At 42.3% G+C, this 27,724-nt stretch overlaps 3 protein-coding genes across 7 annotated transcripts in view; 2 read left to right on the top strand and 1 right to left on the bottom strand.

Moving 5' to 3' along the window:
• Nucleotides 1-14,677, bottom strand: part of LRR (capping protein regulator and myosin 1 linker 1 leucine rich repeat protein) — a 213,580-nt gene extending 198,903 nt beyond the window's left edge. For all 5 annotated transcript variants that reach the window (XM_072286631.1, XM_072286632.1, XM_072286635.1 and 2 more), the window contains exons 1-2: nt 14,404-14,677; nt 10,913-11,010 (exon numbers count right to left, since the gene is read on the bottom strand). In XM_072286631.1, the coding sequence (XP_072142732.1) occupies nt 10,913-11,010; nt 14,404-14,440 (135 nt within the window). In that variant the 5' untranslated portion in view covers nt 14,441-14,677. The remainder of the gene's footprint in view (nt 1-10,912; nt 11,011-14,403) is intronic.
• A 140-nt stretch (nt 14,678-14,817) lies between these two features.
• Coq9 (ubiquinone biosynthesis protein COQ9, mitochondrial) lies at nt 14,818-23,907 on the top strand. Its single transcript, XM_050193611.3, has 8 exons — nt 14,818-15,017; nt 17,106-17,273; nt 17,365-17,506; nt 17,584-17,674; nt 17,744-17,848; nt 17,970-18,125; nt 19,884-19,937; nt 23,801-23,907. The coding sequence occupies exons 1-8, from the start codon at nt 14,933-14,935 to the stop codon at nt 23,831-23,833; spliced, it is 834 nt and encodes a 277-aa protein (XP_050049568.1). The 5' UTR covers nt 14,818-14,932; the 3' UTR covers nt 23,834-23,907.
• Nucleotides 15,024-17,079, top strand: LOC126545666 (glomulin). Its single transcript, XM_050193600.1, has one exon. It carries the CDS (start codon nt 15,167-15,169, stop codon nt 16,922-16,924), a length of 1,758 nt encoding a protein of 585 aa, XP_050049557.1. The 5' UTR covers nt 15,024-15,166; the 3' UTR covers nt 16,925-17,079.
• Nucleotides 23,908-27,724: the final 3,817 nt, after the last annotated feature.

Raw genomic sequence — 27,724 nt, 5'->3', positions numbered from 1 at the left:
CTAAGTGATAGACAGGATCGAGTAGCTTAAGTGTTGTCCTTGAAGCTGGCTATAGTCTATGTGTGACAATACAAGGCTTTTAAAGAGAGATAGGAGGCAATACCTATCTGTTCCCCAAGACTGGAGAGATAAAATCTTTAAAAGGTTCATAGTTTTAAGACATTTCAGCTTCAACTGTTTTATATGCTGCATGAAGGTTAGCTTAGTATCGAAGATTACACCCAGAAATTTTTGTTCTTTTCTATTTACCAGGCTTCTCCCATTCATCGTAACGCAAGGGTCAGGACATACCCCTCTTCGTCTGGAAAACAGCACACAGGTAGTCTTCTCTGCACTGAATCTAAACCCGTTTTCGTCTGCCCATTTCGCGAGCCGATTAACACTTAACTGTATCTGGCGTTCACATATGGACAGCTTGCAAGATTTAAAGCTGATTTGGATGTTGTCCACATAGACAGCATAAGACACCATGGATGGTGTAACAGAGCGCAGAGAGGTCATTTTAATTATAAAAAGTGTGCAACTTAGCACTCCTCCCTGTGGTACACCATTTTCTTGAACAAAAGTGCGCGATACTACACTGCCGATTCTTATGCGGAACTTCCTTTCATATAGGTAATTTTGCAAAACGTTCAGCATACTACCACAAATACCATAGGACGACAGCTCTTGTAGAATACCATATCGCCAGGCAGTATCATATACCTTCTCAAGGTCAAAGAATACAGATAGACAGTATTGGCTGTGTACAAATGCATCACGTATATATGACTCAAGGAGAACAAGATTATTGGTTGTCGACCTTGTTCTTCGGAAGGTAGATTCGAGGGTGCAATATACCATTATATTCCAAAAATGAATGAATGAATGTTTGATGCTTTATGGCGCAAAGGCCAAGTATGGCCAAAGAGCGCCATGTCCGTGGTAATGACTTCGCAGTGTAATCATGAGTTTGATGAAGTTGGTGTGACGTGGCTGTAGAGGGGCCTTAAAAATGGTCGCGCTAAAGTGCGTAAAATCTGTACAATAAGATTATGGCAATGACTTATGACGTGTACTATGAACATTAAGATGCATTTAAGAAAAATGATACGATGTGTAAAAATATATGAGGTTATAAGATATGCTAGAGCACTACTGCCTCCTTAGAGCCCTTGAATAACAAGGGCCTGGAGGCATGTGCTACGCAAAACTTATCCAGAGGATGCTCTACGAATTTAATGGGCATATAACATGTAGTACGACATCATTTAAAAAGTTGAGGACTGCCTTGGTGTCAAAAAGCGGTTCCTTACCAAGAAACATAGCCGGGTGTAGAGGGATGTAGTAATGGTAAGCAAGCGGAAAATGTTTCTTTCTCTCCGTTTCGGCTTCCCGACACTCCAGGAGCACATGGAGGACGGTCAACCTCTCGCCGCATCTACCACAGGTTGGAGGTTCACTTCTAGTAAGCAGATAATTATGGGTGCCAAATGTGTGTCCTATTCTGAGGCGACAGAATAGGACATCTGTTCGCCGAGATCTTGTTGGGGAGGGCCAAAAACCTAGCTGTGGCTTTATAACGTGCAGTTTGTTATTTGTTTGCGCGTCCCACGAGCACTGCCAGTGGTTTTGGAGTTTATTTCGTAAGAAAGGCCTCAGATCTGTGACAGGCACATCAGCGGCAGGGTTAACAGCTTGCGATATGATTGACGTGGCCATCTCGTCCGCGAGAACGTTACGTTCGATTCCCCTATGGCCAGGGACCCAGCATATTATGATATTCTGGTTAGATGAGTACGCTTTACATAATACCGAATACAGTTCATTGAATACGGGATTTTTATGTTTGTAGAGTGACATTAAGGCCTTCACGACGCTTAGAGAGTCTGTGTAGATCGCTGCTTTTGGAAGTTTTGATTTTCTTATATGCTTCACAGCAGAGAGTAATGCGTAGGCCTCGGCCGTAAATATGCTTGTTTCCGGATGCAGTACATCGGATTCCGAGAAGGATGGGCCGACGGCTGCATAGGATACCCCGGAATTTGACTTCGAAGCGTCTGTGTAGAACTCTGCACAGGAGTGCTTGTGCAGGAGTTCTAGGAAATGCATTTTGATTTCGATGTCCGATGCATGTTTTGTTACTTCTAAAAAGGATATGTCACATTCTACGATCTGCCACTCCCAAGGTGGTAACAACTTGGTTGGATGCATTATGCGAAGCTCAAGGAGTGGGACATGCATTTCACGACCAAGCTCCCCCACACGAAGCGAGAAAGGCTGTCTTATGGAGGGACGATTGCTGTAAAGTGTAGCGCACGTCATATAGGCAACGGTATCAAAACATGGATGTTCAGGATTAGAGCGCACTTTAAGGAAATATGTAAAGCCAGTATATGATCTCTGTAGGTGGAGAGACCATTCATTCGATTCGGCATATAAGCTTTCAATCGGGCTTGTTCTGAAAGCGCTCGTGGCTAAGCGGATACCTAGATGGTGAACAGGGTCTAGCATCTTTAGCGCGCTCGGGGCGGCAGAGTTATATACCACGGCACCATAATCTAATCGTGACCGGATTAGGCTCTTATAGAGATTCATTAGGCACTTCCTGTCACTACCCCATGTAGTCTGGGATAGAAGTTTCATTAGGTTCATTGTTTTCAGACACTTTTCTTTAAGATGTTTAATGTGTGGGACGAAAGTGAGTCTATTGTCAAGTATAACACCTAGAAATTTGTGCTCTTTGTTTACAGGTATCTGTTGTCCACACAGTTCTAAGCAAGGGTCTGGAACCAGGCCTCTCTTTCTTGTAAACAGAACACAAGAACTCTTGTGAGGATTGATTTTAAATCCATTTTTCTCTGCGCACTGTGACACCTTGCTCAAACCATGCTGTACCTGTCTCTCGCAGACTGTGAGGTTGCAGGATGTGAAACCTATTTGAATGTCGTCCACATAGACGGAATACAAAATAGCCGGTGGTAAGGATGCACGAAGTGTTGTCATCTTAACAATAAAGAGTGTACAACTGAGCACGCCACCCTGGGGTACACCAGTTTCTTGTGTAAAAGGACGTGACAGGACATTGCCAACTTTTACCCGGAAAGTGCAATTGGACAAGTAGCTTTTTATTACGTTTAGCATATTACCATGAATGCCTATTTCCGATAAGTCTCGCAAGATCCCGTATCGCCACGTTGTGTCATACGCCTTTTCCATATCGAGAAATGTTGATAAGAAGAACTGTTTATGTATAAAGGCGTCCCGGATATTTCCTTCAATACGTACAACATGGTCGGTAGTGGAGCGCCCTTCTCGGAAGCCACACTGATAGGGATCAAGCATTTTGTTCTGTTCAAGGAAATGGATGAGTCGCCGATTTATCATTTTTTCAAATACCTTACACATGCAACTTGTGAGGGCTATCGGGCGGTAGCTTGCCACTGAGGAAGGATCTTTGCCTTGTTTTAAAACAGGGACCACAATGGCTTCTTTCCATGCGGTCGGAAGGTACCCTGCGTCCCAGATAGTGTTGAAAAGTGTAAGTAGTGTAATTTGCGTGTCACTGTGTAAGTTCTTCAGCATTTCATACATGATTCTATCAGATCCCGGTGCAGAGCTCTTGCATGCGCTCAAGGCAGCTCTCAACTCTGCAATACTAAAGGGGCGGTTGAACGGTTCATTCTGCCGACACTTTCTTATGAGTGGCTTGCATTCTTCTATTTGTTTATATTTGAGAAAGGGTTTGGAATAATTGGTGGAACTGGACACGCTCTGAAAGTGCTCCCCAAGTGAGTCTGCTTGTTCAAGCAGGGTATCGCCTTGTGTGTTTACCAGGGGGAGTGAATAAGTTTGTCGTCCTTTTATCCTGTTAACCCTGTTCCAGACTTTCGCCTCATCTGTATAAGAGTTGATACCCGATAAAAACTTCTGCCAACTTTCTCTTCTGGCCTGTAGGCGCGTTTTCCCTGCTTGAGACTTTGCTTTTTTGAAGTTAATAAGATTCTCTGCAGTGGGAGAGGCGCGTAACGATCCCCACGCTTTGTTATGTTTCCTACGGGCGGTCGTACATTCGTTGTCCCACCACGGTACACGTCGTTTGCATGGCAAACCACTTGCTTCGGATATGCATTTGATGCGGCATCTATTATGAACGCTGTAAAATACTCCACAGCAGCATCAATTTCTAAAGATGACATGTGATTCCATGAGATACTAGTGAGAGTTCGGAATTTCTCCCAGTCGGCTGTATCGATCTTCCACCTAGGAGCCTGTGGTAGATATTCGTTTTCTTTATATGCTCTCAGCAGTATGGGGAAGTGGTCGCTACCGTAAGGATTGTTTATAACTTCCCATTTGAGTTCAGACAGTATTGGCGGGGAAACTAGGCTAAGATCAATTGAAGAAAAGGTATTGTTTGCAAGAGAGTAGTAAGTGGGTTCTTTCTTATTCAGCAGACACGCACCGGACGAAAAAAGGAATTGTTCAACGAGACGACCTCGCGCAACGATACGAGAGTCTCCCCACAAGCTGCTGTGTGCACTGAAATCACCCAGAACAACATAAGGTTGTGGCAATTGATCTATAAAGGATTGAAATTCATGTTTAGTTAATTTGTAATGTGGGGGTATGTAAAGAGAGATAATAGTGATGAGTTTGTTTAGGAGAACAACTCGAACCGCCACTGCTTCAAGAGGCGTTTGTAGCTGTAAATGTTGACACAGCAATGCTTTTATGGATGACAATGGCAACACCACCCGATGATGCGACACCATCATCGCGATCTTTACAGAAGGTTATATACTGTCGGAGAAAGTTTGTGTGTTTTGATTTTAGGTGTGTTTCCTGTAAACACAGCACTTTTGGATTGTGTTGGTGGATCAGTTCTTGTACATCATCAAGGTTTCTCAGAAGACCTCTGACATTCCATTGTATGATTTGTGTATCCATATTTAATGTAAAATGGTGCTGTGTATAGGGAAACAGAAATGTTGAATTAGATTACAGAGCTCTTGCAAGGCCCTGTAACCGAGGTGTTGCCTTTTTTGGAGCGTTCGAGGGAGCCTCGCCGCTCCTTAGGCGCTTGGTGCGCCGTGGGGATAGGTGTTGTGTCCATTGCCTCTTGTGAGGCGCCGGACACGTGCTCTTGCGAGCGGGAAGTTACCAGCGAGGGTCCCGCCTTGGAGGGCAAGACCCCTGCGCCCACCAGCCCGGAGGTTGATGGGGCTCACTGGGGGATTTGGCTGCGCTGGCTGTTGCCAGCGCTGGAAGGGGCCGGGGAGGTTGAGGCAGCCTCGGCTGCGCCTACCTTCGTGGCCGCTATCGGTCCTGCGGGATCGCTGCGTGTAGCGCAGGATGCCGCAGATAACTCTTGTGGGGCCGGCAACTCAAGGGTAGCCTGGCCTGGTTGCTGGTTGGATGGAGTAGGCTTACCTACTTCCACCCTGAGGGCAGGAGCCAAAGGTACCTGCTCACTGCACGCGGGCTGGGTACTTGGCATTGGCCGCTGCGACGCTCCCCCGTGACACACCGCATCAGCATAAGGTGTGCTGTGGAAAGGTGAGCACCTCTTACGGGCTTCCTTAAACGAAATATTTTCTTTGACTTTGAGGGTAATTATGTCCTTTTCTTTTTTCCAGTTCGGACAGGAGCGTGAGTAGGCAGGATGGTCTCCACTGCAGTTCACGCAGTGAGGTGTGCCACTGCAATTGTCGGAAGGGTGGCCCTGGACTCCACACTTTGCACAAGTTATTTGACCACGGCAGCTCTGCGAGCCATGGCCAAACCTCTGACATTTGAAACACCGTCTAGGGTTGGGGATATATGGTCACACGGTTAACCTGATATATCCTGTTTCGATGGTTTCTGGTAGTACGCTGGATGCAAAGGTTAAGATAAGATGCTTGGTTGGAATTTCCTTATTGTCCCGTCTAATGATAATTCGTTTTACATTGGTAACATTTTGTTCTTTCCACCCTTCCAGGAGTTCTGCTTCTGTCAAATCTTGGAGATCTGCCTCTGATACGACTCCACGTGAGCTATTCATTGATCTGTGTGGTGTAACAGAGACTGCTATATTGCCAAATGTCACAAGCCTGCCTAGTTTCTCATACTGATTTTTCTAAGGGATCTCAAGAAGAAGGTCTCCACTAGCCATTTTAGTCACTTTATAACCTGACCCTAAGGCTTCGGTCAAGGATTTTGCTACTGTGAAAGGTGAAATGAATCTGGCTTGTTTTTCAGGGTTCTCACTGTGTACTACGTGGTATTTTGGGTAGGTCTCTTTAGTGCGGGTGAAACATGTGCTCAGGTCTTCGGTCCACCCCCTCTTCTGAGGGTGACGATCAAGTAGGCGGGGAAATGCGGGTGTTCCCATAGTATTTAACTTTCTTTTCGGCAGCAATGGCGGCCACCCACCACGGAAGCCCAACATGGGGACGCTGCAGGACTGAACACGTAAGGCCGCAGGCGCCAACCGTGCATCGCCACTATAACCTAATATATTATACCCAAGGGAGGGCACATACACAAGGTTAACCATAGCCGCCTAGGAAAATTAGGAAGTGACGGAAGAGAAGAGATGAAAAGACAGTAAAAGAAAGAATATAGGAAAGAAAAAGGTTGAAGAGGTGGACAGGAAAAGGCGACTGCCGATTTCCCCCGGGTGGGTCAGTCCGGGGGTGCCGTCTACATGAAGCAGAGGCCAAAGAGGTGTGTTGCCTCCGCCGGGGGGCCTTAAAGGTCCGAACACCCGGCATCGGCTCAACCCCCAGGATCCCCCTTTCCCCGGGCACGGCTAAGCCGCGCACGGCTACACGCGGGAGGGTCCAACCTTCGTGTGTTCGGGTACGTGGTGTCGCAACACACCAAACGCCTGCTTACGCAGACGCCCCTGCGGGGTATATTCCAAAAAGAACACAAGGCGACAATTATTTTTTTCAAATACTTTAAATAAACAGCTAGTGAGTTCAATTGGTCAGAAACTGTTAACTAAGGAAGGGTCTTTGCCGTGTTTGAGTAGACTATTGCCCCCTTCCAAGATGAAGGTATATGACCAGTGGCGAAGATCTTATTGTAAAGACCTAAGATGCAATTTAGGGTCTCACAAGGCAGATTCTTGATTATTTCATATGTTATTGTGTCAGAACCTGGAGCCGAGCTGCCATATGAGCCTAGGGCAAGCTTGAGTTCATGAAATGTTAGTGGTTTGTTGTATCCTTCTGATGACTTGTTTGGACGTAGAGGAATATTTTCAGCTATTCTTTTATGGTGTAAGAACTTTTTCGGAATAATTTTCTGAGCTTGATACTCTCTCAAGTGCTCGCCAAGAGTGTTCGCTTGATCTTCTATTTTATCACCAGAGCCAGTGATAAGAGGAAAAGGATTTGGATGTTGTTTTTTTAGTTTACGTACCCTGTTGTATACTTTGCTGACATCCGTGTACGAGTTTATCGAGGATACGTAGCGTGTCCAGCTTTCCCTTTTGGATATTCGGCGGATACGGCGGCCGTTTGCTTTGCACCACTTAAAATTTATTACATTTTCTGTTGTTGGGTAGCATGAAAATCTGCTCCGTGTTTTGCTCTGGCGTTTCTTTGCAATTTCACAGTCGTTGTTCCACCATGGTTTTGGATTGACTTTATCTGTGCAGGACTGAGTTATGCAGTTGCGAGCTGAACAGAGGATGTGTTCAGTGATGTAGCTGGCCAGTTCCTCTACACCCAGGTATGTTCAAGTGTCCTAAAAAGCACCCACAGTTAGGAGGTGAAACTTTGTTACACTGATTTTGATAAACGGGACACTGGAGAATTCAAGCTAGGAGAGATTTTTTATGGTTACTTTACAAGTGCTACCAATGCTTAATGAGTGCTGACTACACTAAAGAGTATGAGAAAGCTGTCAAGCAACCAATAACCACAAAATCTTTCATGTCCTTCACAACACAGTGAGTCTTGATATGAAAGACCTGGTTGAGTTGTTTGTTGCCCACGGAAATCAGGCCACGTCCAGAGAAAGTTCATACAAAATGGTTGTGAACACTGACACAAAGTGTGCAGGTCAACAACCAATAAAGACAACACAAATTTTGCCTGCATTACACCACAATTATTGGTTCTCAATCACAATGGCTCTGACAACGAAGAGTTCTAGGAGCTGCAACTAATTACAATTAAGGTTCAAATGGCACTTCTCCTTGCACAATTTTTAATACACACACACAGACAATGCTGTCCAAGCATTCCAGCACATATTAATCATGCAAATCATTTACATGATACCCGCTTGCAGGCACCGGCAAAGACCACCACATAATGAGGAGTTTCCAAATAATGTTCACTTCAAAGCAACTCTGTTCAAAGCAACTCTGAGACATGTCTTCATTTCAACTTTGAGATATCTAAAGCAATTTCAAATGTCCCACTTAGGCTGAATTAATGAAACTCACTTTTTTTCATGCTTGGTTCCACAATAGTATTTATAATGTTAACATCAAATTCCTGTTCAAACACATAATGCCGTACTGCACATACCATGCACTGATATTCAATGCATTTGATAAAACTACCACCACAATTTCATCAAAAAACAACGATCTTGGATCTTAAATAACAAGTAAATCCTGTTCATTCACAGTGTCCATATTTGTGAAATGTAATTCATTTTTGCCAGTTCTGTCCAGTAGTGGCAAAAACAAAAAAAGCCATGGATAGTAAGCAACAGAATACCGTGTTTACCCAATATGAAACCATTTAACTTTAGAATGCAGTGCACTGCTACACACGACCATTTTACTTAAAAGGACTGAAGGCTGGCCACAATGTGTTGCGAGACGCTCATGGAAATGAAACTACAACGATTTATAGGGATAGAATCCAGCACGCTGTTCACAATTTAAGTAGGAATTATAATTTTAAATTGACAAAAAAAGTTTCAAAAACCAGTAAGTGGCGAGGCTTGGCGGTGAAATCTTGGTACTTCGAATGTAGTCTATGAGATTACTGTACGCAAGTCCACTGTTATTAAGTACAACATAATTATTGCTTAAAATTGCAGTTGCTATATCATTAGACACTCGAGCTTTGTTTTATGCTTCGAAAATCAAAAGCGCACGGATGGCTACTGCAACATGCTGAACTGTGTATCACATGTAAAAGCATTGTTTTGTTTTCAATCCAATAGGTTTCATTTTGAGTGGTTAAATGCCAAAGCAGCTGGACAGGAAACCATGAAAACACGTAGCTAGTATCGCAGAAATACTTTAACACTTTAGAAAATATGGATCACAGGAACATCGGCCTGATAAACCAAATAATACTTTCTCACAGTTACTGCTGCACTTGTCATCTGCCTCCCATAATGCCAGCGTATAATCACTATCGCGCTCACTTATCGTTTTCAGCATACTTAAAGTGAACGACTACATCCTCACTGCAGGTAGAAAAATTCTGATAAAAAATGTTCCATGGTGTTTTCCGCATTACCACTTCATGATTAGACACTGACCGGTAAGCTTTCCACCACGCTAAAAGAATAGGTACCATGAAAAGTGGTTGTCGGTTCCTTTAAGGCTATACCACATTTGACTAGATATATGATGGGCTATGTCCTGTCAGCAATAGTCAGGGAATAGTTTCGTGCCTCCTCGAAATTCTGGCAGCCAATAATTAAAAGTACACTAAAGGAAAATATGAAGTAGAGCTAGATCGATAGATGATTCATCTGGAAGTCTATCAACGTTTCCTGTGTGCCAACATATCACCTTGTTGCATAGAGAATTGACGCCAAAGGTCTCACTGCTGCTCCTCAATTTCAACAGAATTGTTCAAAAAGGACAAGTTGAAGTAATTTTCATGTGACCTCCCTCTATGCCACTTTATGTGAATCAGAAGAACTTCAGTTTAGCCTAGTTGGTGTTTACTTCAATCAGCCAGTACTGATGTCACATGAGAGGTACCATCGTCTTCAAACATGTGGTGCCACTCTGATTTCCCATTTTCATCATTTTCTCACTTACAAAAGCCGTTCTTGCCACGAATGATAAATTTTATCACAGAAGCCTAATCATTCAATCTAGCTCGACCGAATATTTTCATTTAGTGTCCCTTTAGCTTATGCATTTCATCAGAGCCAGTGATTCAAATCTATTTACGAGAAATGTAACATGACTGACTGATCGCTAAATTAAAATGTAATTATTCTATGATTATGAGGAAGCACTAGAAAATGCACAAAGGATCATCCGAACTTTTTTTTAATGGGGCCAGCAGCACCTAGGAATAAAATTACGTAAGTTTGACACATTTGTTGACAGTGCATCATAATTTGTGACTGAAGTGGATATGCAGGTCTAAAATATTTATATATGTTATATTCAAAGGGACACTAAAGAGCAACATTAAATCTCTTTAGAATGGTAAAGTGTTTCTTCAATATACTATATTCATTCATTTGGTAAAAAAGGTTTGTTATTACAAGAAAAAATGAGGGCAAAACTTTCTAGTTCTGAATTTCGCAGCAGAATCACAGAGGTGGTATGCCACTTTGACTTCAGGAATTTAATAACATTTTGTATTTTGGCAGTTTTTGGTGCAAAAAAAGCTTTTTTAAAGTTGCTAGGTTGTGTGCCTCGTTAAATATTTAAGAATGCAATGTAGCCCTTCCTTACCGATAAATAATTAACAAGACCCATGTAGGTGCCATTAAAATTCTTGACTTCACAGCAAGCTGATGCACGAGCTTCTGAGCGACGTTGCCACTCATGTTTCATTATTCGGTCTTTTCTCAATTGCCAAGGTTCCTCTTATTTCGCTATTGCAAAGTCATAAATTACAAATACAGCTTAATGTAATATTTCTGTTGAGTGTCCCTTTAAGCTACAATCATTTCCTTAAGTGGCGCCATGCTATAACATTCTAAATGGTAGAAATATTACCAGCACTCTGTTCTCTGTTTTGTCCTGTTTGATCTCCAAGCGCACCATGCACTTGAAAGACACCTTGGCACTGCGGTCCAGCACATGTCGAATGCTGTCTGTAATCGGGAAGAGACAACAGTAAATTGAAGGGTCTTCCTTTCTTTCTTCTTTTTCTTTGGTGTGGGGGGTGGTGGGGGGATTAAACTGAATTTTCTTTTCCACAGGAACAAGAAATGCCAACATATAGCTGTATAGGGCTAGGTTATAAGCATAGTACAACACATGCAGTAGTATCATGTCCATGCAAGTACAAGAACGTTTAATTTTGCACCCCTGTTTTTCACAAAAGAGGCACAATATGCATATTGGTTGCAACAAAATTTCATGGTTACTCTGGCCTGGGGCTTGATCAAATTCAGATGCTATACATATTTCATGTGCAGGTTGTTTCATGAAATTTTCAATTTGTCAAAGAAATAGAGGTGGGAGGGAGAGTGCCATTACAGTGTTAAAGGTCAGCAGGGCCTCATTCAAACACCAGTGTACAGTACAATAAAAGAAAGTGTTTTCTCCAAACATGGACGTTTCCTATGCACAACTTTTTCATTATAATGAGAAGAGGGTACCTGTTGCTAAGCCATACTGCTCCTATGAGAAATGGATTTCAATTACACACCAAAGCCATCTTGTGAAGAACTTCCACCACTACCAACTCCAGATCATACTGTATAAATGCTACGGTACACTACTGAGCTTCGGGAAGCAGAAAAGTGGTTTCTCCAGACACTTATGCCAAAATTACAGCACTTACTCCCGCTATCATCCTCCACAACATGGTAAACATTACCATAATTCCATTTTTACTAAAAACTGCTTATATTTGTCTGCAAGGTGAGACCACCTCAAAGCATACAATTTTTCAGAGGAAGGCTCATCATAGAGAAACTATGAAATATCACATTCTGTCCAAAATTCCTCATGAAAGTTGTAATAAGCAACAGCTCCAGCTTCTTTAGCCTTGTTACAAGGACACTTTGTATGGCACAAAATAAATGCAAGTCCAACAGTTTTTGCTATATTGAGACTACTTGTCACAATACAGATGACAGAATTACAATAACAATCACAAAATGAACATAGCTCTGCTTTTATAAATGGGTAGCACACAGTAAAAAGCAACTTGTAATGTCTACATATACTGCTGCGATTTTGCATCTATGGCAATCGAGTTCATAAAGGTATGAATTACTTCCCAGTAAAGTGTGAATGAATTCAGGGGTTTTGTGTGCCAAAACCGCAAATTGATTATGAGGCACCCCGTAGTGCGGGATTCTGGATTAACTTGGACCACCTGGGGATCTTTAATGTGCCCCAAATGCACGGGACATGGGTGTTTTTGCATTTCACCCCCATCGATATGCTGCTGCCACGGCCGGGATTTGATCCCGCAACCTCGTGCTTAGCAGCGCAATGCCATAGCCGCTAAGCTACCGTGGCGGGTTCCAGTAAAGTGTAAAAACTTTAATACTCTTGAAAGAAGATTCTATTTCAAGTGGTGCAACTTGGGTAGATGTGTCTGAGATGGGTTTAAGCAGAACCAGCTACATTTACAGTAGCACATCCCTAACATAAGTATATTCAGCTGTTCAGTTTGCATGCAAGATGCCATGTGTCAGCAATTTTCTTCAACTGTGATAATAAGTGTAAAATAGTACAGATGAATGCAAGTAGCTTCAGAACTATTACATCCTCCCTAAGCAAGAAAAGGGCAAGCAACACATTTTTCAGCTATAGACAGCCCACTGGACCACTGTCGTACACATATATGAGATTACTGAAGAACTGCAGAACAAATTTTTGGCATCCGACATGTGAACAAGCCAAAATTGTGTTTTCTGTTGATATAATAAAGTTAAGTTTAGTAAATAAGATAACATGGAATTATTACATACCAACGTTATTTATATTCAACATTCGGCTGAAAGGCCAGAATCTGCAGCAAGCATGTGTCGTCTTTTTGAATAAAAACTACAGCATGCAGCACTCGCTATCGGCATACACATTTTCAAGGAAAGCTTGAAAGCAAGCAACATATTCAAGGCCGGATTGCAAAGGCAGTGGAAGGCACTTGCTAGCAGAAATAAAAGGAGGAGGTGCTCAAGGATCCCACACAAGACTGACACAGTTCTAAAAGCAACTGCCTGTGGTGCTGCACACCGGTTTGCAGTGAGTGCCAAATGCTGGCAGCCAAGTAACAATAAGAATTCAGCTCTTTCCATGTGCCTTCTTGTGGCATTTGCAAGCAACATTAATGCTAATGTGGAACACCACAGTAAGTCATTTCAACTTAACTGCCCTTTTTTTTACAAGCAACTACATGTAAAACTCAAAATCGAAGAAAGTTAGCATAGATGCTACATGGTTATCACAGCATATGAAAATAATATGTAATACAGTTTTAAGGTATGCTAAATTCTGAAGGAAGTGCACGTGTGTATCCACTAGAGTATGAAAAAGTAGAGGAATTATTTAGCTGCTTTCACATTTAATGGGAACTTACACTGACAGTTGATATGCCAAGGTACAAATTTCATGTTCAACTCTAATTAGTACACCGAGGTATTTTTAACTTTCATGGCTTCGTGTTCGTGATGAACCTGTCAGAGTGAAGTATCTCCAATAAAGTAAACGAGATTCGCATTCAACCGAAACAGTTCTGTCAAGAGGAGATACACTTGAAAAGCGCAATAACTTTAGGAGGAGTCGGGATATCGTGCTGTGATCGCGAATATGTCGAGATATCAGGAGGCGTAATTTGCAACAGAACTGTGAAAGGAAACAAGGAACAATTACCATACCCGGCATCCAGATTAGTCACTATAAACAACTGTTTACGACTCGGCATGACTACATCGAACACCTTCATAATGCTACGAAGCTTTTCCTCCTCATTTTCAGAGAAGGGTTCTGTTTCAGTTACGTCCAGAAATGCAACAGCGAAGTAGCGACGGCTTGCATGTTACACAGTCGGGGAGTTGCCCGTTGATAACGATACGTGTATATATATATATATATATATATATATATATATATATATATATATATATATATATATATATATATATATATATATATACACACTGTCAGGGGCAGGTAAACAGTAAATATAACCAGGGCTGACGCCAACGCCTAAGCCACAGGCAAACTTTAAAGTATTTGGAGCCGCAAACAAGATGCAACGGCAGGTCTGCAAGCACAATCGGAGGACAACGCTACGGCGAAGACATGATGAACTACTCAATATTTAAAAAAAAAAAAAGAAGGGGGAGGGGGGGGGGGGGGCTTTGCAAGCAACACTAGTAACTGTGCAATGTTTACAACAAGCTGAAGTTAGTTCGACTTTACGCATAAGGTGATGCAGTAAAAAATACACCGAAAAAAAGAAAGGCATATCCAACTCGGAACTGACAGGCAGGTAATCACTGATGCGTTTGCAAGTGAACACCTACCGCTCAGTTCCTTCGTAATAGCGTTCTTCGTGGACATTATTCCGCTTCAGTATTCTCTGCCGTCAGAAGTATCCATAAAACCGCGGGGCTTCTGCTTGACCGCAAGAGCATAACCACAAGCTGAATATTTACTTAAAAAATTCCCGGACACAACATCACTCAGCTATTCCCACTTTTGGGATCAGCACCGACTGCGGGACAGCTTTTCTTGTTGCTATTTTGATAAATACTTTACGTAAAAATTACTACAAGTGCACATATAGTTAAGCAAATATTAATTAAAATTATTAAAGAATATAAAATATAATAAGTTATTTTGATTTTATAACGGGGTTTCACCATTTTTTTCTAGTTTTGTTTTGCGTTCTCTTTTTCTGCGTCACTGTTTCTCGCATGCTTGTTCGCTTCGGTCGGTCGTAGTCATTGTGCGGCGTTTTCTACCGTACTTGCGTGGAGTCTATGTAGTCAGTTGCCGCGGTGGAGTCTTTTTTTTTTTTTCCTGCGGTTTGTGTGCTCTTTCGGGCGTGAGATGGCTGTTTACCTTGCGCAGAGGGTGACATTCAAAAATTTCGCCGTTGTAAAACCCGCCGCCGCATGGTTCAAGGGCCTGCGAGGTTAGTAGGTGGTGAACCTGTTATTTGTGTGCCGTCTGCCAGTATTCTGGGTGCCACTATGTACTAGAAAACGTTTCTGTTGAGGAGTGTTCATACTAGCGCATCCCGCCATTTTCTCAAGACCACAGCTTGAACTCGGACAAGAAGCTATGGAGGAACACAAGTCAGTAGAGGAAATGGATTCTGATGCTCCCGTCGCGCGAGCTGTGGAATTGTTGAACTCGAGGAAATATAGCGAAGCAAACTCATTTATCTGCGCAGCCCATTCTGACACCATCCTTGCTCATGGTTGGGATCTTGTTTTACCTGTTGTGTCTGCAATGGAAAAAGAAATAGACGCTAAATCGGAGGAGAACGCCTCTCTTTGCAAAGACCTGCTTGAAGTTATAACGTCTCGCGGCAAGCCGAAGGAAGTTCTCATCTCTTTACTGGAACACTTGCAGCTGATTAAATCCAGTGCCGGATTCCGTGCCGTGCTTCAGTGCTTGCAGAAATTGCTGCCAAATCTATTGCGGAACAGGCTGGTATTCTTGGATTTGATTTTAGAGTCGCTGCACAGCCATCTGAAACCGCTGTCAGCTTCTGTAGCCAAAGTTGGTTGGGAGGAGGCAGCTTGTGATTGCAGCACGGAATCGCAAGATAGCCGAAATCTCGGTTATTGCTTGAATGCCATTGTAGAATTCTTCTCTGGCTTTACACTTGATCACCGCCTTCAGGAGGAACGCGGAATGGCCGAGTGCCCTCGTGCAGAAAACGTCCTAATTTTGCGATACCTGATGCTGTTTCTTGGCGACATTGCTGCATTAGATCTTCGAAGTCGTGCGAATGTGTCGCCGCCGAATGTCGCTCGTCTTTCAGCTGAAGGACTTTTAAGCCATATCAGCAAACGTTCGACTGATTTGATAAAACTTAGTTTTTCAAGAGACGCGACAGAATACAAGGGAAAATCAAGTGACACAGAAGATGCCGAGAAAGATCTCCCAGAGCCCGTGTCGCCCGTTTGCCGCGCTGTGTTAGCCTGGTTGATATTTGTAGAAAATCTTGAGCAAGACCGTGTTCCATGTGTTTATTCAAGTCGCTATATATTTGAGCACAGCCTGCAAAACATGATGTTATTGTTATCACACAGTTCAGGGCATGTTGTCTCTAAGGGAGTTGCACTGTGTGCTACTTTGATATCCCGTCTCTGCCTGGGAGAGTTCTGTTACATGGATTTAGACAACAGCAACTTTATCGCTCTATTGCGCTGCTTGGGCAAGGTAATGATCTACAGCTCATCAAGTTTGTCTAGAAGAACTGCTTTGAGCACCTTTGTTGACTACATCAAGTGCTTTAAGCATGAGGCTAGGTACATCCTCTACTGCCGAACTCTGCAAGTGGAAAAGCATGCTGGGTTGCGTGGTCTGCTGATAGACCTTTACCGCCAGGACATGCATGCTGTTTCGAAAACAAGCATTCAAGAGGACACGTTCTGGGGAACAAATTTTCTGGAATTCGTTAAAATTGTGTCGAACTTCTCACCGGACCAAACGGACATACTTGACGACAGTGACTGTGTCTTAGCAGTGCTTAACCTAATACGATACTTTGCTTCTGTGTTACCATTTCAAGGTCAGACATGTCAAAAGGCAAATCAGTCCACACTTGAAATCGCAAGAAAATATGCGGACCAAGTGAAAAAATCTGTGGATCAGACTAGAGCCCACTACAAAGTTGAATTAGAACATAACAATGAAAAAGTGAGAGGCTGTGATGTGGGATCTCAAGAAAGCTTGTTGCCAAGCTTACCTCCAGAACAAGAAGCTGAAGTTCTTAAAACTGCACTGACTAGGCTAGACCTTGTAGAAAGTGTGTTAGTTCTTGCAGTAGATAGTGTCAATCATTGTGCTAAAGAAGTAATGAAGTAAAAATCCTTTTCATGTGCAACTGTTTTAACATGACTGTTTAGCCATGGCTAAAATTTTGTGGTGCCTCTTTGGTATTGCTGTTCATATAGTTTTTTATATTGATTTTGCAAGAATCTGTGAAAAGCAGATGGAAATGAAAATCTTTCCGCCCTGCATTGTTGTGCATTCTTTTTCTTGGCAGCTGACAACTTTGAATACAGTACAAAGAAAGATACTGCAGAGGGGAAAACACAGGCTACTGTCAGTGGTATGATTTCTTGGCCAACTGAGGATATCAAAAGCACCATTCTTCAGTCTGCGCTTGACTTTATTCCTCAGCATGGCTGGACGTGGAAGTCCATAGCAGCTGGTAAGACAAGACGTCTTAGCATCCTGCATTACCTGTCACTTTATATAACATGGGAAACAACATTTCACATAACATGTTCTTCTAATCTAAGGTGCCAACTCCTTGGGCTTGTCCAGCGTTGCGCACGGCCTTTTTCCGGGTGGTAGTCTTGATCTGATAACATATTTCTACTTGTCCTCAAATGATGAACTGGAACGCCAACTTGAAAGCAATTTACAGAAAAATGAGCGGAGGTCAGTTTTCATGGGTAAATCTGCTCTCTCGTATTTTCTCTTACTGCTTCTCTGAACATTGATTTCTGCATGCACAGAGCTATAACCAAGGAAAAGTCTGCCTTCATCCAAGATGCTGTATGGCGAAGAATTCTGCTCCTTGAGCCATACAAAACCAGATGGGTTCAGGTGCATACCGTTATTTGTTGTGACTAGTTCAAAGAAGTAATAGTAACAATATTTTTCACCTTTGAACAGGCTCTTGGAATCTTGGCCTTGCCTCAAAATGTCCCAGTTGCACTGTCCAACCTGGGAGATCTGCTGAATGTCATTTGGCACTATGCAGGTGACACGTCAGTTGATGTAAGGATTCGACCCGTCCCTGATACACCAACATCTTGCAGTATTTGAGTCGCCACTTTAAGCTAAATGAAGATCAGTCGGCACCTATGAGAAATCTTACTGCTTTTCCGTTTGCTTGCAGATGAGCTGGTACTCGAAAAGAGCTGCCTTAGCTGCGCTCTACCAGAGCTGCGAACTTGTGTTTCTGCAAGATAAGTCTATGGACTATGCTCAGACACAAGAGTTTCTCAACAGACGCATCAAGGAGTTTACCGCTGTTAACAACTGCCTGGAGCAGGTGTGTCTAATTTTGACTAGCCTTTCACTTGTGCAGAGAGAGACAAAGTTCTTCAATGAAACGTAGGGATTTCGTGTGTATAATCTCATACATGGGGATGAGGGATTGAAAGGCTCTAGGAGAGGGTGGAAGTAAAAAAGGTTCTATGCACTTGTGTAAGGAACGCCAGTTTTAACTGAGTGAAAAGGCAACATCTGCAAGGCGCAGTAAGTTTCTCCGATTAAATTGCAAACTTTTGAAGGCATAGGACTCGGACTGTCCAATAGCCAATTGCTATTTCGTAAAATTTCACTGGAGGTGTGTGAATGTTCAACTGTCATTTGATTCAGCATTTTAATATTTCATGGAGCAAGCAGCTTAAATGTGACTCAAAAGGAAAAAATGTTGCAGAAAAGTTTTAATGAAAAAAGCAAAAATATGAAAAATGTATTGCAAATGTTTTGAATGTTAATACTATTGCTGAAATGCAAAAAGCATGCAATTTATGCTGTGCTTCAATTGTTGCAGCTTATTCTGCACAACAACATGTGTGCATCCATGAAATAATGCTCCGGGATTCTCTACAGCCCTCATGCTCTAAGTAACATGCTCTAAGCTTACTGTCATGATACATTTGCTCCTCATATTCACACTTGTTTAATAGGTGTATTGAACATATTGTAGTGAATATAAGCACTTTATGTAGTTAACATTTCATTGTTCCTATCATGACACCGCACAGACGGCGCACACTAATCAATGAATTTTATTTTCAAGATGATAATGCTTCAGCCTAAAGTAGAGCAAATGAAACCCACAGGTGCATTTTTGACTTCTCAGTGGTGGCATCTTTCCAACAGAATATATTTATCTTGATTCTTTAATACGACTTCCACATAGCTGTTGGAATGTCTGTTATTTCATTTTAGTGTAGTAGTTACAGTACTAGTTCAATTAAACTAAAATATGTGATCACTGTGTGCGTAGGTAGACAACCTACTGCATTTCACATATTTGCTTATGGCTCAGTGCACAGGCTTACTGCAACTATTGGAATGTAATTAGACAAAGACAGCTGCAAGTTGTGGCTGCCTATTAGGTGCTTAAGGTGCTCATTTTTCAGCCAACTTAGCCAGCAACGTTCAGTTATTTTTGCAGCCCCATACCCAAATGAAAACTTATTTTCTGCAGCATGAGATATTGATGCTGAATGAAGGGAATGATGACTAAGTGAGCACATAAAGTAGTTTATAACCATTCTTTTTTCTACTTCTTTCATGTTAACTTGCAATGTCGTAAGCATGATGCATTAATTTTGGACTGCATGTAGATATCTTGGTATATATAAAGTTTAATTCCTTTCCTGAAGGTACACGCACTTCATTTCCTATATAATAGGCATTTTCAATTTTTAATTAGCCTGTACACCCATTTCTACATGCATTCTGTAATTTTCACTTCCTTTGTTTTGTTCTTGTCTTCGTGATTATGGAACTCTATTGAATTCCATAATCATACAAGCTGTGATGACTTTTTACATGTTGTTCATTTACAAAATGCCCAGTTGACCGAACATTTAATTCTAAAGAGCATTATATGTTTTGAAGAACATAAATTGGCTTTGCTCAGTTTTTTGTTTTTCCTTGCAAGTTGTACAGATTTTTCTTGCAGCTGTATCTATGTTCAGGTTATTGCTAATAGCTCTCATGTCACCTGCATGCCAGATTAAACAGGATGTTGTAGAATCTTAGTTGGCTGTTGAACTTTTATCAATGCTAGGTGAATCAAGTCAGTGGCACTGCAAAGGATGTAGCTGAACTGGGATTTGCTACGGTAAGTTTCATCCTGTTGTATATTTATAATGAATTGCTTAAAGTAGTAGTGACAGGAAAGTTTAGTGTCCCCCTTCTCTTGCATTTTTTAGGTGCCTGTCAACTCCATAGTTAAGGTACAAAGCCTCAATTCCTTGAGAGCTGTTTGAGGGCCTTTTGAAAAACTTTAGCATGTCCATGCAAACTCTCAGTAGTTGTACGTGAAGAACAGTGTCAGCTGAGAGTGAACGCTTAGAGGCCTGGCAGAATTTTCAAATGCATTCTCTAGCTGATGCTGGAGTCCTCACAGAGAACAGTCATATGCAGAATTAAACGAAGACAGTTACAAATGTTGAAAATACTTTTCGCCTGTTGCTGAGGTGCTCGCATGCTCTGCCAAGGTTCATTGCAACTTTATTGTTTACTTACAAGCTTTAACATTTACAGCATTGCCTTTTGGACTGTCGATAGTATCTGTACAGCAGGTGTCCTCATTTCCTACATATATTTACTTCTATACATCTTGTTTGCCTGTGATGATGGTTTGAAAATCACCCATGGGCTTCTGCTATACAAGCTTGGACAAGCTCTTAACAGCTTCTGCTACCATATGCATGTATGACGAGCATGTGCAAGCTTCACCAATGTGGCGAAGCTGGGAAAGAGAAGATAGGTTTTTGCAGGAACTGCTCTTGAGAGCTAATGCTGTTATATTGTACTCAAACCACCCCCTATGTGCCCTGGCTACCCTTATAATTAGTATGGTAGTGCAAGAACAAATTATGTTTACTTTGCATTGGCTATGGCATTCTGCTGTTGAGCACGAGGTTGCAGGTTCGATTCCCAGCCAAATGCAGCCAGCATGGCTGCATTTTGGGGGTGAAATGCAAAAGAACTTATGTACTTCCCGATTTTTGCACCCCAAACAAGTTTTATGCAAATTGAGTTAAACCCAATTTCTCCCAGAAGTTTGCCCTTTCATAAAGAATAAATAAATGCAGGTGTTACAAAACCAATTAACGATGCGCACCTTTTGTGAGCAAGTGGTCAAGATATCTCATATTATTAATATTATTTAAATACCGAGTGTTTCTCTGAAGTCTACCGAAAATTTCTAAAAAAAAGAGCACTGAAAATCAAAATTAGTTTTTTTTACATATTGGCTTGTCGAGAATGGCAGACACCAGGAAACAGGCTAACTGTTCTAATTTTCTCCCTAATTAGTAAAATATAAATAATCGAGTTAATTAGAGCAGTTACATGTTACAACGCAACATTTGTAGCTACTGACAAGGTAATCTCATATCAGTTTTCAAATCATGCAAAACTTCGTTCTCCTAAGCCGAGCAGCACAAGAAAGTTTCTCACTTTTTCACTGAAAAACTGAAACAGTGCTTGACCAGCAAAGGAAACCATGTGTACAAGAAACGTCAGCTGTTGACATCTGATATCGCCCAGTCTGTGCCATGCAGGACAAACCATCTTTCTTATTTCGACATGGTCATAACATCTCAAGGTGGGCACTTCTCTCATTATGTCATCAATGCGCCAAAACAAATCTTAGCACACAAGCTGCTTGGCCACACTTGCCTAGAGCTTTGCTGACTGTGGGTGCGGTATTGTTTTATTATTATTCTTATTATTATTATTATTTTAGCTTTTCTTGCAGATAAAGTATGAACTACTTTGTTGTTGTTTTTTTATTCACACGTACGTGCAGCATCTGATTAAGTGATAATTGTGCCCTTTGTGACCATTTAAGTTAACATCTAGCTTGTGAGTATGTGATGGCCAATGTGTGGCATTGCCGAGGAAATTTAAGGGCACATCACGAGCCATAATCAATGCGTAGAAAGAAGAAAGATGGTTCATCTCGCATGGTACAGACCGGGAGACGTCAACAGCTCACATTTCTTGTAGACGTGTTTTCCTGCACTGCTCAAGCAGCTCAGTTTGAGTTCAGTTTCGCAGTGAAAAAGTGAGAAACTTTCTCATGATGTAGGGCACAGGGGAAGGACATTTAGCATGATTTGAGAACTGATGTGAGATCACCTGGTGAGCAGATATAAACTTTATTGTTAGTAGCCTTGTAACTGTACTAATTAATTAGATTATTTACTGCACTTAACTAATTAGTAGCAAGAAAACTAGAACACTTAACCTGGTTCCAGATGTCCACTGTTCCCGATAATTTGGTTTGTAAAAAATAAAATTGTCATCTTCAGTGCTTTGTTCTTAGGAATTTTTGGCAGTCCTTGCAGAAACACCCGGTATAAATATGTCTACATTTTGCTTAACAGTCGAGCGAAAACTGGAATACATAATAGGTGCCTGCCGGCCTTGAGGTAACGAAAACTTGTTCGTTAACTGTTTTTTTAGTAGCTGCATTTACATGAATCACGACAGTGGTGCATTGCATCATATTTTTTGCACATCACACACATAAATGGTGGTAATGCGCTAACAAGTGAATGTGGTGCTGACATTGCTCTGCATTGGGAATGGTAGCTGTGATGTTGAGAGGGTGTTTACCGAACTATGTTAAGTTTCAAGAAGGGTGGCTCATTCGGTTCCATTAATTTTGTCACAAGAGCATATAGCAGGAACCAGTAAAACAGGGCCCTGACAGAGAAGGATGGAAGGCCCAACACGTTTAGCATGGATACAGAAATGCTCAAAATGCATATGATAGCATACGCCAACAAGGGCTTGTACGATGTGGAAAAGCATCATACCTCCTGCAAAGCTTGCTCGTATGCATTGCTTTTGTACTTATTTTCCTTTGTTAAAAAAAGTGCAGAGAACGAAGTATAGAATGAATTGCCAAAGACTTCTCATTTGTTCTTTTTGTTCATGTGGTTTCTTTTAAAGGTGTAAATAACTCCCGCCAATGAGGATTTGTATAGATGAGTTCGTCACACGATTTGTAGGCAGCTATCTTTGTCATTATATGTTCCTGTGAGTGATTTTGCTTGGTTAAATAGAATGTTGGTGTCCTTTTCAAAAGGAGACCTCTGTCTGTACCAATCGTTCATGAAAGTTACGGAGAAAATGTAGGCCACCAGACAACAAAACCCTGATTTCTCCTCAGTTTTTTACTTTAAGTATAACAACAGATTTTTTTTTACCCTCTTCCCCACTTCCCCCCCAAGGTTAAATGGGCACTAAAGTTAACCACTAATTCAGTTTAGATTGATGAAGTATTCTCGAAGAAGTTACTTTCATTGACTTCACACTAATAGATTGATTATTAGAAGCAAAAGTGATTAGCAAATTTTCATTTTTGAATTTTGCGCCAAACCCCAGGGCCAGTACATTGGGGTGACGTCATATCACTAAATGTTCTTGAAACTATCCATCTTTACTCTTTGGCTCTTTTAGAATACAATGTAGTCCATTTTTAGCGATAAAATCTTCACCTGCTACGGTTTCTTAGTAGCCATAGTGTTGGACTACTGAGCACGAGGTCACAGGATCAAATCCCGGCCACGGCAGCCACATGTTGATAGGGGCAAAATGCGAAAACACCTTTGTGCTTAGATTTAAGTGGTCCACATTTCCGAACCAGGTGGTCCAAACTTCCGAAGCCCCCCACTATGGCATGACTCATAATAGATCATGGTTTTGGCACGTAAAACCCCATAATTACTATTTATTTTTTTAAAGTAAAATCTTGCCTAAGCCCGAGCAGGTGACATCAAAATCCGTGATGTCACGGTGAGCTGGGGCAGAAAAGTTTCTTTGTGGACTTTGTTACGGGGTCAGCATTGAATTTTTACAGATGGTAGGCAATCCTATAGAGGCAACTCTCAGTAGCACTGTTCAAGACTTACATTTTTTCAGTGATTGCTTACTAACATTTTGTTTCCTTTCTTTCTTCCACAGCTAAAGAATGTCCTGGGAATGAACACTCGTTAACAAAAAACAGTTTAGATTATGTCTATTTCAGTGAGCAACTACTGCAAATAAATTTGATCAGCCCTTCTCATGTACATCATGGTTAAAATAGTAGTCTTGCTTTCATCCCAAACTGCAAGGCCACAGACTTCAATTTTAGCCTTGGCCACTATTTTGTAGCCTGTTGTGTCTAAAATATTGCTAGAATCAGTTGGGGCATTTCTAACATAAATTTTCATAGGACATCAAATGCCAAAAAGTATTTGAATTTTGAAGTTTTTGCTGATGGTTTGTTGTGGTGGGTTCCCGCAACCATTTGTGGCCCCCAGCAAACAGCTGAGATTCAATGCTTCTTCCAGTAATGCCAGGTCAGCTCTAGCCACCTGTGCACACCACAGACAGTAGTTCCTGCCACAGCTGCCACGAGGCGCCCCACGCATGTGTGTGCTTCCCATTTATGGAACATGTGGAGTAGAGCTTTCACTGTCAAACCACCTTTTGAAAACATTGATTAAAAGCAATTATAGTAATATTCATTAACAAAGAATATGTGAACAGCTGAAAACTTGACAAGTTACAAATCACCTGCATTGCACTGCTGCTGAAACGGAAACTTACTACATATGGCAATGATACAAAAGTGATAAATTCTCGAGAGGGAATCCTTGTGAATTTGTGCTAGAGGTAGCACTGAGTGGAACATTAGGCTTCAGTACAGAGCTGTATGTCATTGAGATGGCTTGTAGTTATCAAGTGTTACCAATTTAACCAGGGTGTCTACCAACCAAGGAAACCGGGAATTCTCAGGGATATTGAATAGTCTAGAAATACTCAGGGGAAATTAGTTGTACTTATATTTAAAGGGAACGAAAGTCGCGCCAGTGCTGGCTCGAGTAACAGAGAGGAGTCGTAACGAATCGTCTTTGATCCTGTGTCGTCGGCTGGAGAAGTTGCCAGTGTACAGTCAACGACCGATTTTCCGGATGCCCGATAATTCGGACGGCTTCGCGGCACCAGCATGTTCCCCATAGAGTCAATGTATAAGAACGTATAAAATTTCGGACGCAAGAACCCTTGGCCGTCCAATTTTCCGGGCTTTTTGCCGTGACCGCAGGGCCGTAACGGCATTAATCAAAGCCGCCGCCATTTTGATTATCTCGCCGCCTCGAACCGGCGCCGTAGAGAAAAAATACGAATCTGTCGCACGCAGATCCGCTGGCAGCCGTAGCCACCACCGCGGCAACGCTAGGCGTAGCTACTTCGATGGTCACTACTGTTAGCAATGGCGCCGACTCGGCCTTTGTAATCCTTGCCAATGGCTTCGAAGCTCGGAAGGCACGGCCCGTTGCATTATGCCGTTTCCGAAAATAAGCTTCGCCTCAATACAGCAGTGTTACGCGGTGAAGCATACGCTAAGTATTGTGGTGAAGCTTAAGTGTGAGAAGTGGAGTTGTCACGGGACCCAGTATGTATTCCTTAAAGGGGCCCTGAACCACTTTTTATCGAAGTGGAGAAAGACATTTGAAGTGAAGGTGAGCTATTTCAGAAATACTTTGCCACAAAAAGTTCTTCAATGCATTCAGCGGAAGCGGAGTTATTGGCAGTCAAACACAGCCTCGGCTGTGCTCCCGTTCCTTCTTCAATGACTTGCACTGCGAAGGCTACGGCGCAATGGGGCGTGCCCACAACGCTCCGCCTTCTAAATTTCACCGTGGTGCGCAGTTTAAATTTCATTTTGAATGTTACCGTACACGCCACGACTTCCGCCTTTGGTGCCACGACGCGGTTGTCCTCAGCAAGCCGCAGCGCGCTTAACCAGTGCACTCGTGGCGGCGGCCGCGGTATCTACGCCATGTAGCCGACCGCAGCTTATACCAGCTATTGGCCAATAGCAGCCGTCTAAGGGAATGACGAAATAGTGCATCTAGAAGAGAGTGAGGATACGGCCTTCTGTTGAAAAAGGCGGTTGAGAGCAAGGTGTCGTACGTACCGCACACAACAGCGAAACTTAGCTCAGATGTTCACACCAGCGTATGCTAACTGTGGAGTATGTTATTTCACCAAGCGCGATGAGTGGTTCAGGGCCCCTTTAATAATGCACGCGTGCTCCCGCCGTCTCCTGTCACAGTATGAGCACCGATATGCCTAGTAAGTGTACTGGCAGGCGTTCAGAGCTTTTTCGGATGTGCCTGTGGTAATTTGAGCCCTTCGGGATTCAAATGCATTAACGAACGGCGGGAGCTTTCCCCAAGCATTGATTCACCTTTGGGAACCGGGCGCCTGGTGAGGAATCGCTTGTACCCGTTTAACCGGTGGGTGTCCAGCGGTGGGGTTCGAACCCAGCACCTCCCGCAGCCGGGCCGGACGCCCTAACCATTTGACCACAGCTGCGGTACTAGACATGCATTCATTTTTTCGGACTGCCCAATTTTTTTGACATTTTCGCAACCCCTAGGGAGGCCAAAAAATTGGATGTTGACTGTATGACTAACCAAGAGGATGCTTAAAATGGTCGATGGGGCAAACGTGCAGCATAAGGACGACAAGAACAGAAAGGACCGATGCACTGAGGAATGAATAGGAAAGGAAGTATGCCACCGCTTCTTTGATGGAGCTCGAGCACAAAAAACAAAGTGTTGGCTGACGCCACGATACAGGTGTCCCTCATCTTAACCAAAATAAACTCCTTAAAGCAGTGAAACGCAACACTGAGGTGTTGTGTGCAGGCTGAGAGTATGTCGGGACAGCTGAGGTTGACTTTCCAGCTGCTGAGAATCTCACTTGTGACAAAAGTTCAGGCCTCATACCGATGAGCTTGCTATCAGTTGGTAGGAATAGCTCATATTCGAAAATATTTGCTTCTGTATGCATCTCTTTTTATTCTTATTTGAAGATGTTCGACTTGATTTGCAATGGGCTTTACCATTTTCTTTAAGATATCTCATTCGTTGTGCTACTACTAACCCCTCCCTTTTGTTTTCTTTTTGAATAAAATAAACACTACTCTTTGCTATTCAAAATGGATTAAGTAGTTTTTATTTTTTAACATGCTTACTAGAAAGTGACAGCATCGGGCAACATGGTGTCAGCCCGTCTTGATATAAAAAAAAGTTCTGTGTCGCTCAGGGAATTTTGCAAAGGCACTCAAAGAAAACCTGGAAAACTCAGGGAATTTAGGGAAGTTGGCAGTGTCAACTTGGTAGACACCCTGCTTATCACAGTCAGTGGAATGGCGTGAGCAAGACATGCTATGTTCTCTGCCAAGTGTATACATTGGCATAGCACAACAGTTCAATCAAAGCATGCAGTGAAAAGTGAAGAAATTTTTAAGTGCACAGCTGTAAATCCCGCATTGCATAGTACAATGCAGGGCAGCGCTCCTACCCTGCGCTTTAATTAGAAATGTATAAAATTTACACTGAAGGACGTATACAGGTGTCTCACAAGTAACTGAAGCACATTTCTGCTCTCTTCCCCTTCCATCTGAGGAAAGAATGTGCAGGTGTTGTGCAATAGTAATGCATGATTTCATTATTTGTTCATAAGAAATTACACTATGCATTTGTATGTGGGGTTATCATGCTAGGCAACACAAATTTTCTAAAAATGGCATATTCCAACTTGGCAGCTGAGTTTCACAGACTGGCAGAAGTACAAATCTTCATGCAGGGTTCATATTGGCCTGATATAGATAACAATGATGTGATAGAGTGGTGTGTATTTTCAAGTGTTGTAGGGCAAACTGAGAATAAACTGAGAACAGTCTTGCAAAGGAATCAAAAGTGGCATTGTTTTTCATGGCAGTGCCAGCTGCAATAAGGAGAGGCTCATTGTCTGTTACTTTTAACCTCTGTGATGAAGTTGCACAGATGAAGACTGCTATTTTCCAAGGTTGTTTCAATCCTAAATTTT

This window comes from Dermacentor andersoni, chromosome 1 (genome assembly GCF_023375885.2).
Source record: "Dermacentor andersoni chromosome 1, qqDerAnde1_hic_scaffold, whole genome shotgun sequence".
In the NCBI taxonomy this organism is placed as follows: Eukaryota; Metazoa; Arthropoda; class Arachnida; order Ixodida; family Ixodidae; genus Dermacentor; species Dermacentor andersoni.
Note: the sequence above shows the minus strand (reverse complement) of the source record. Positions and strands in the feature narration are given on the sequence as shown.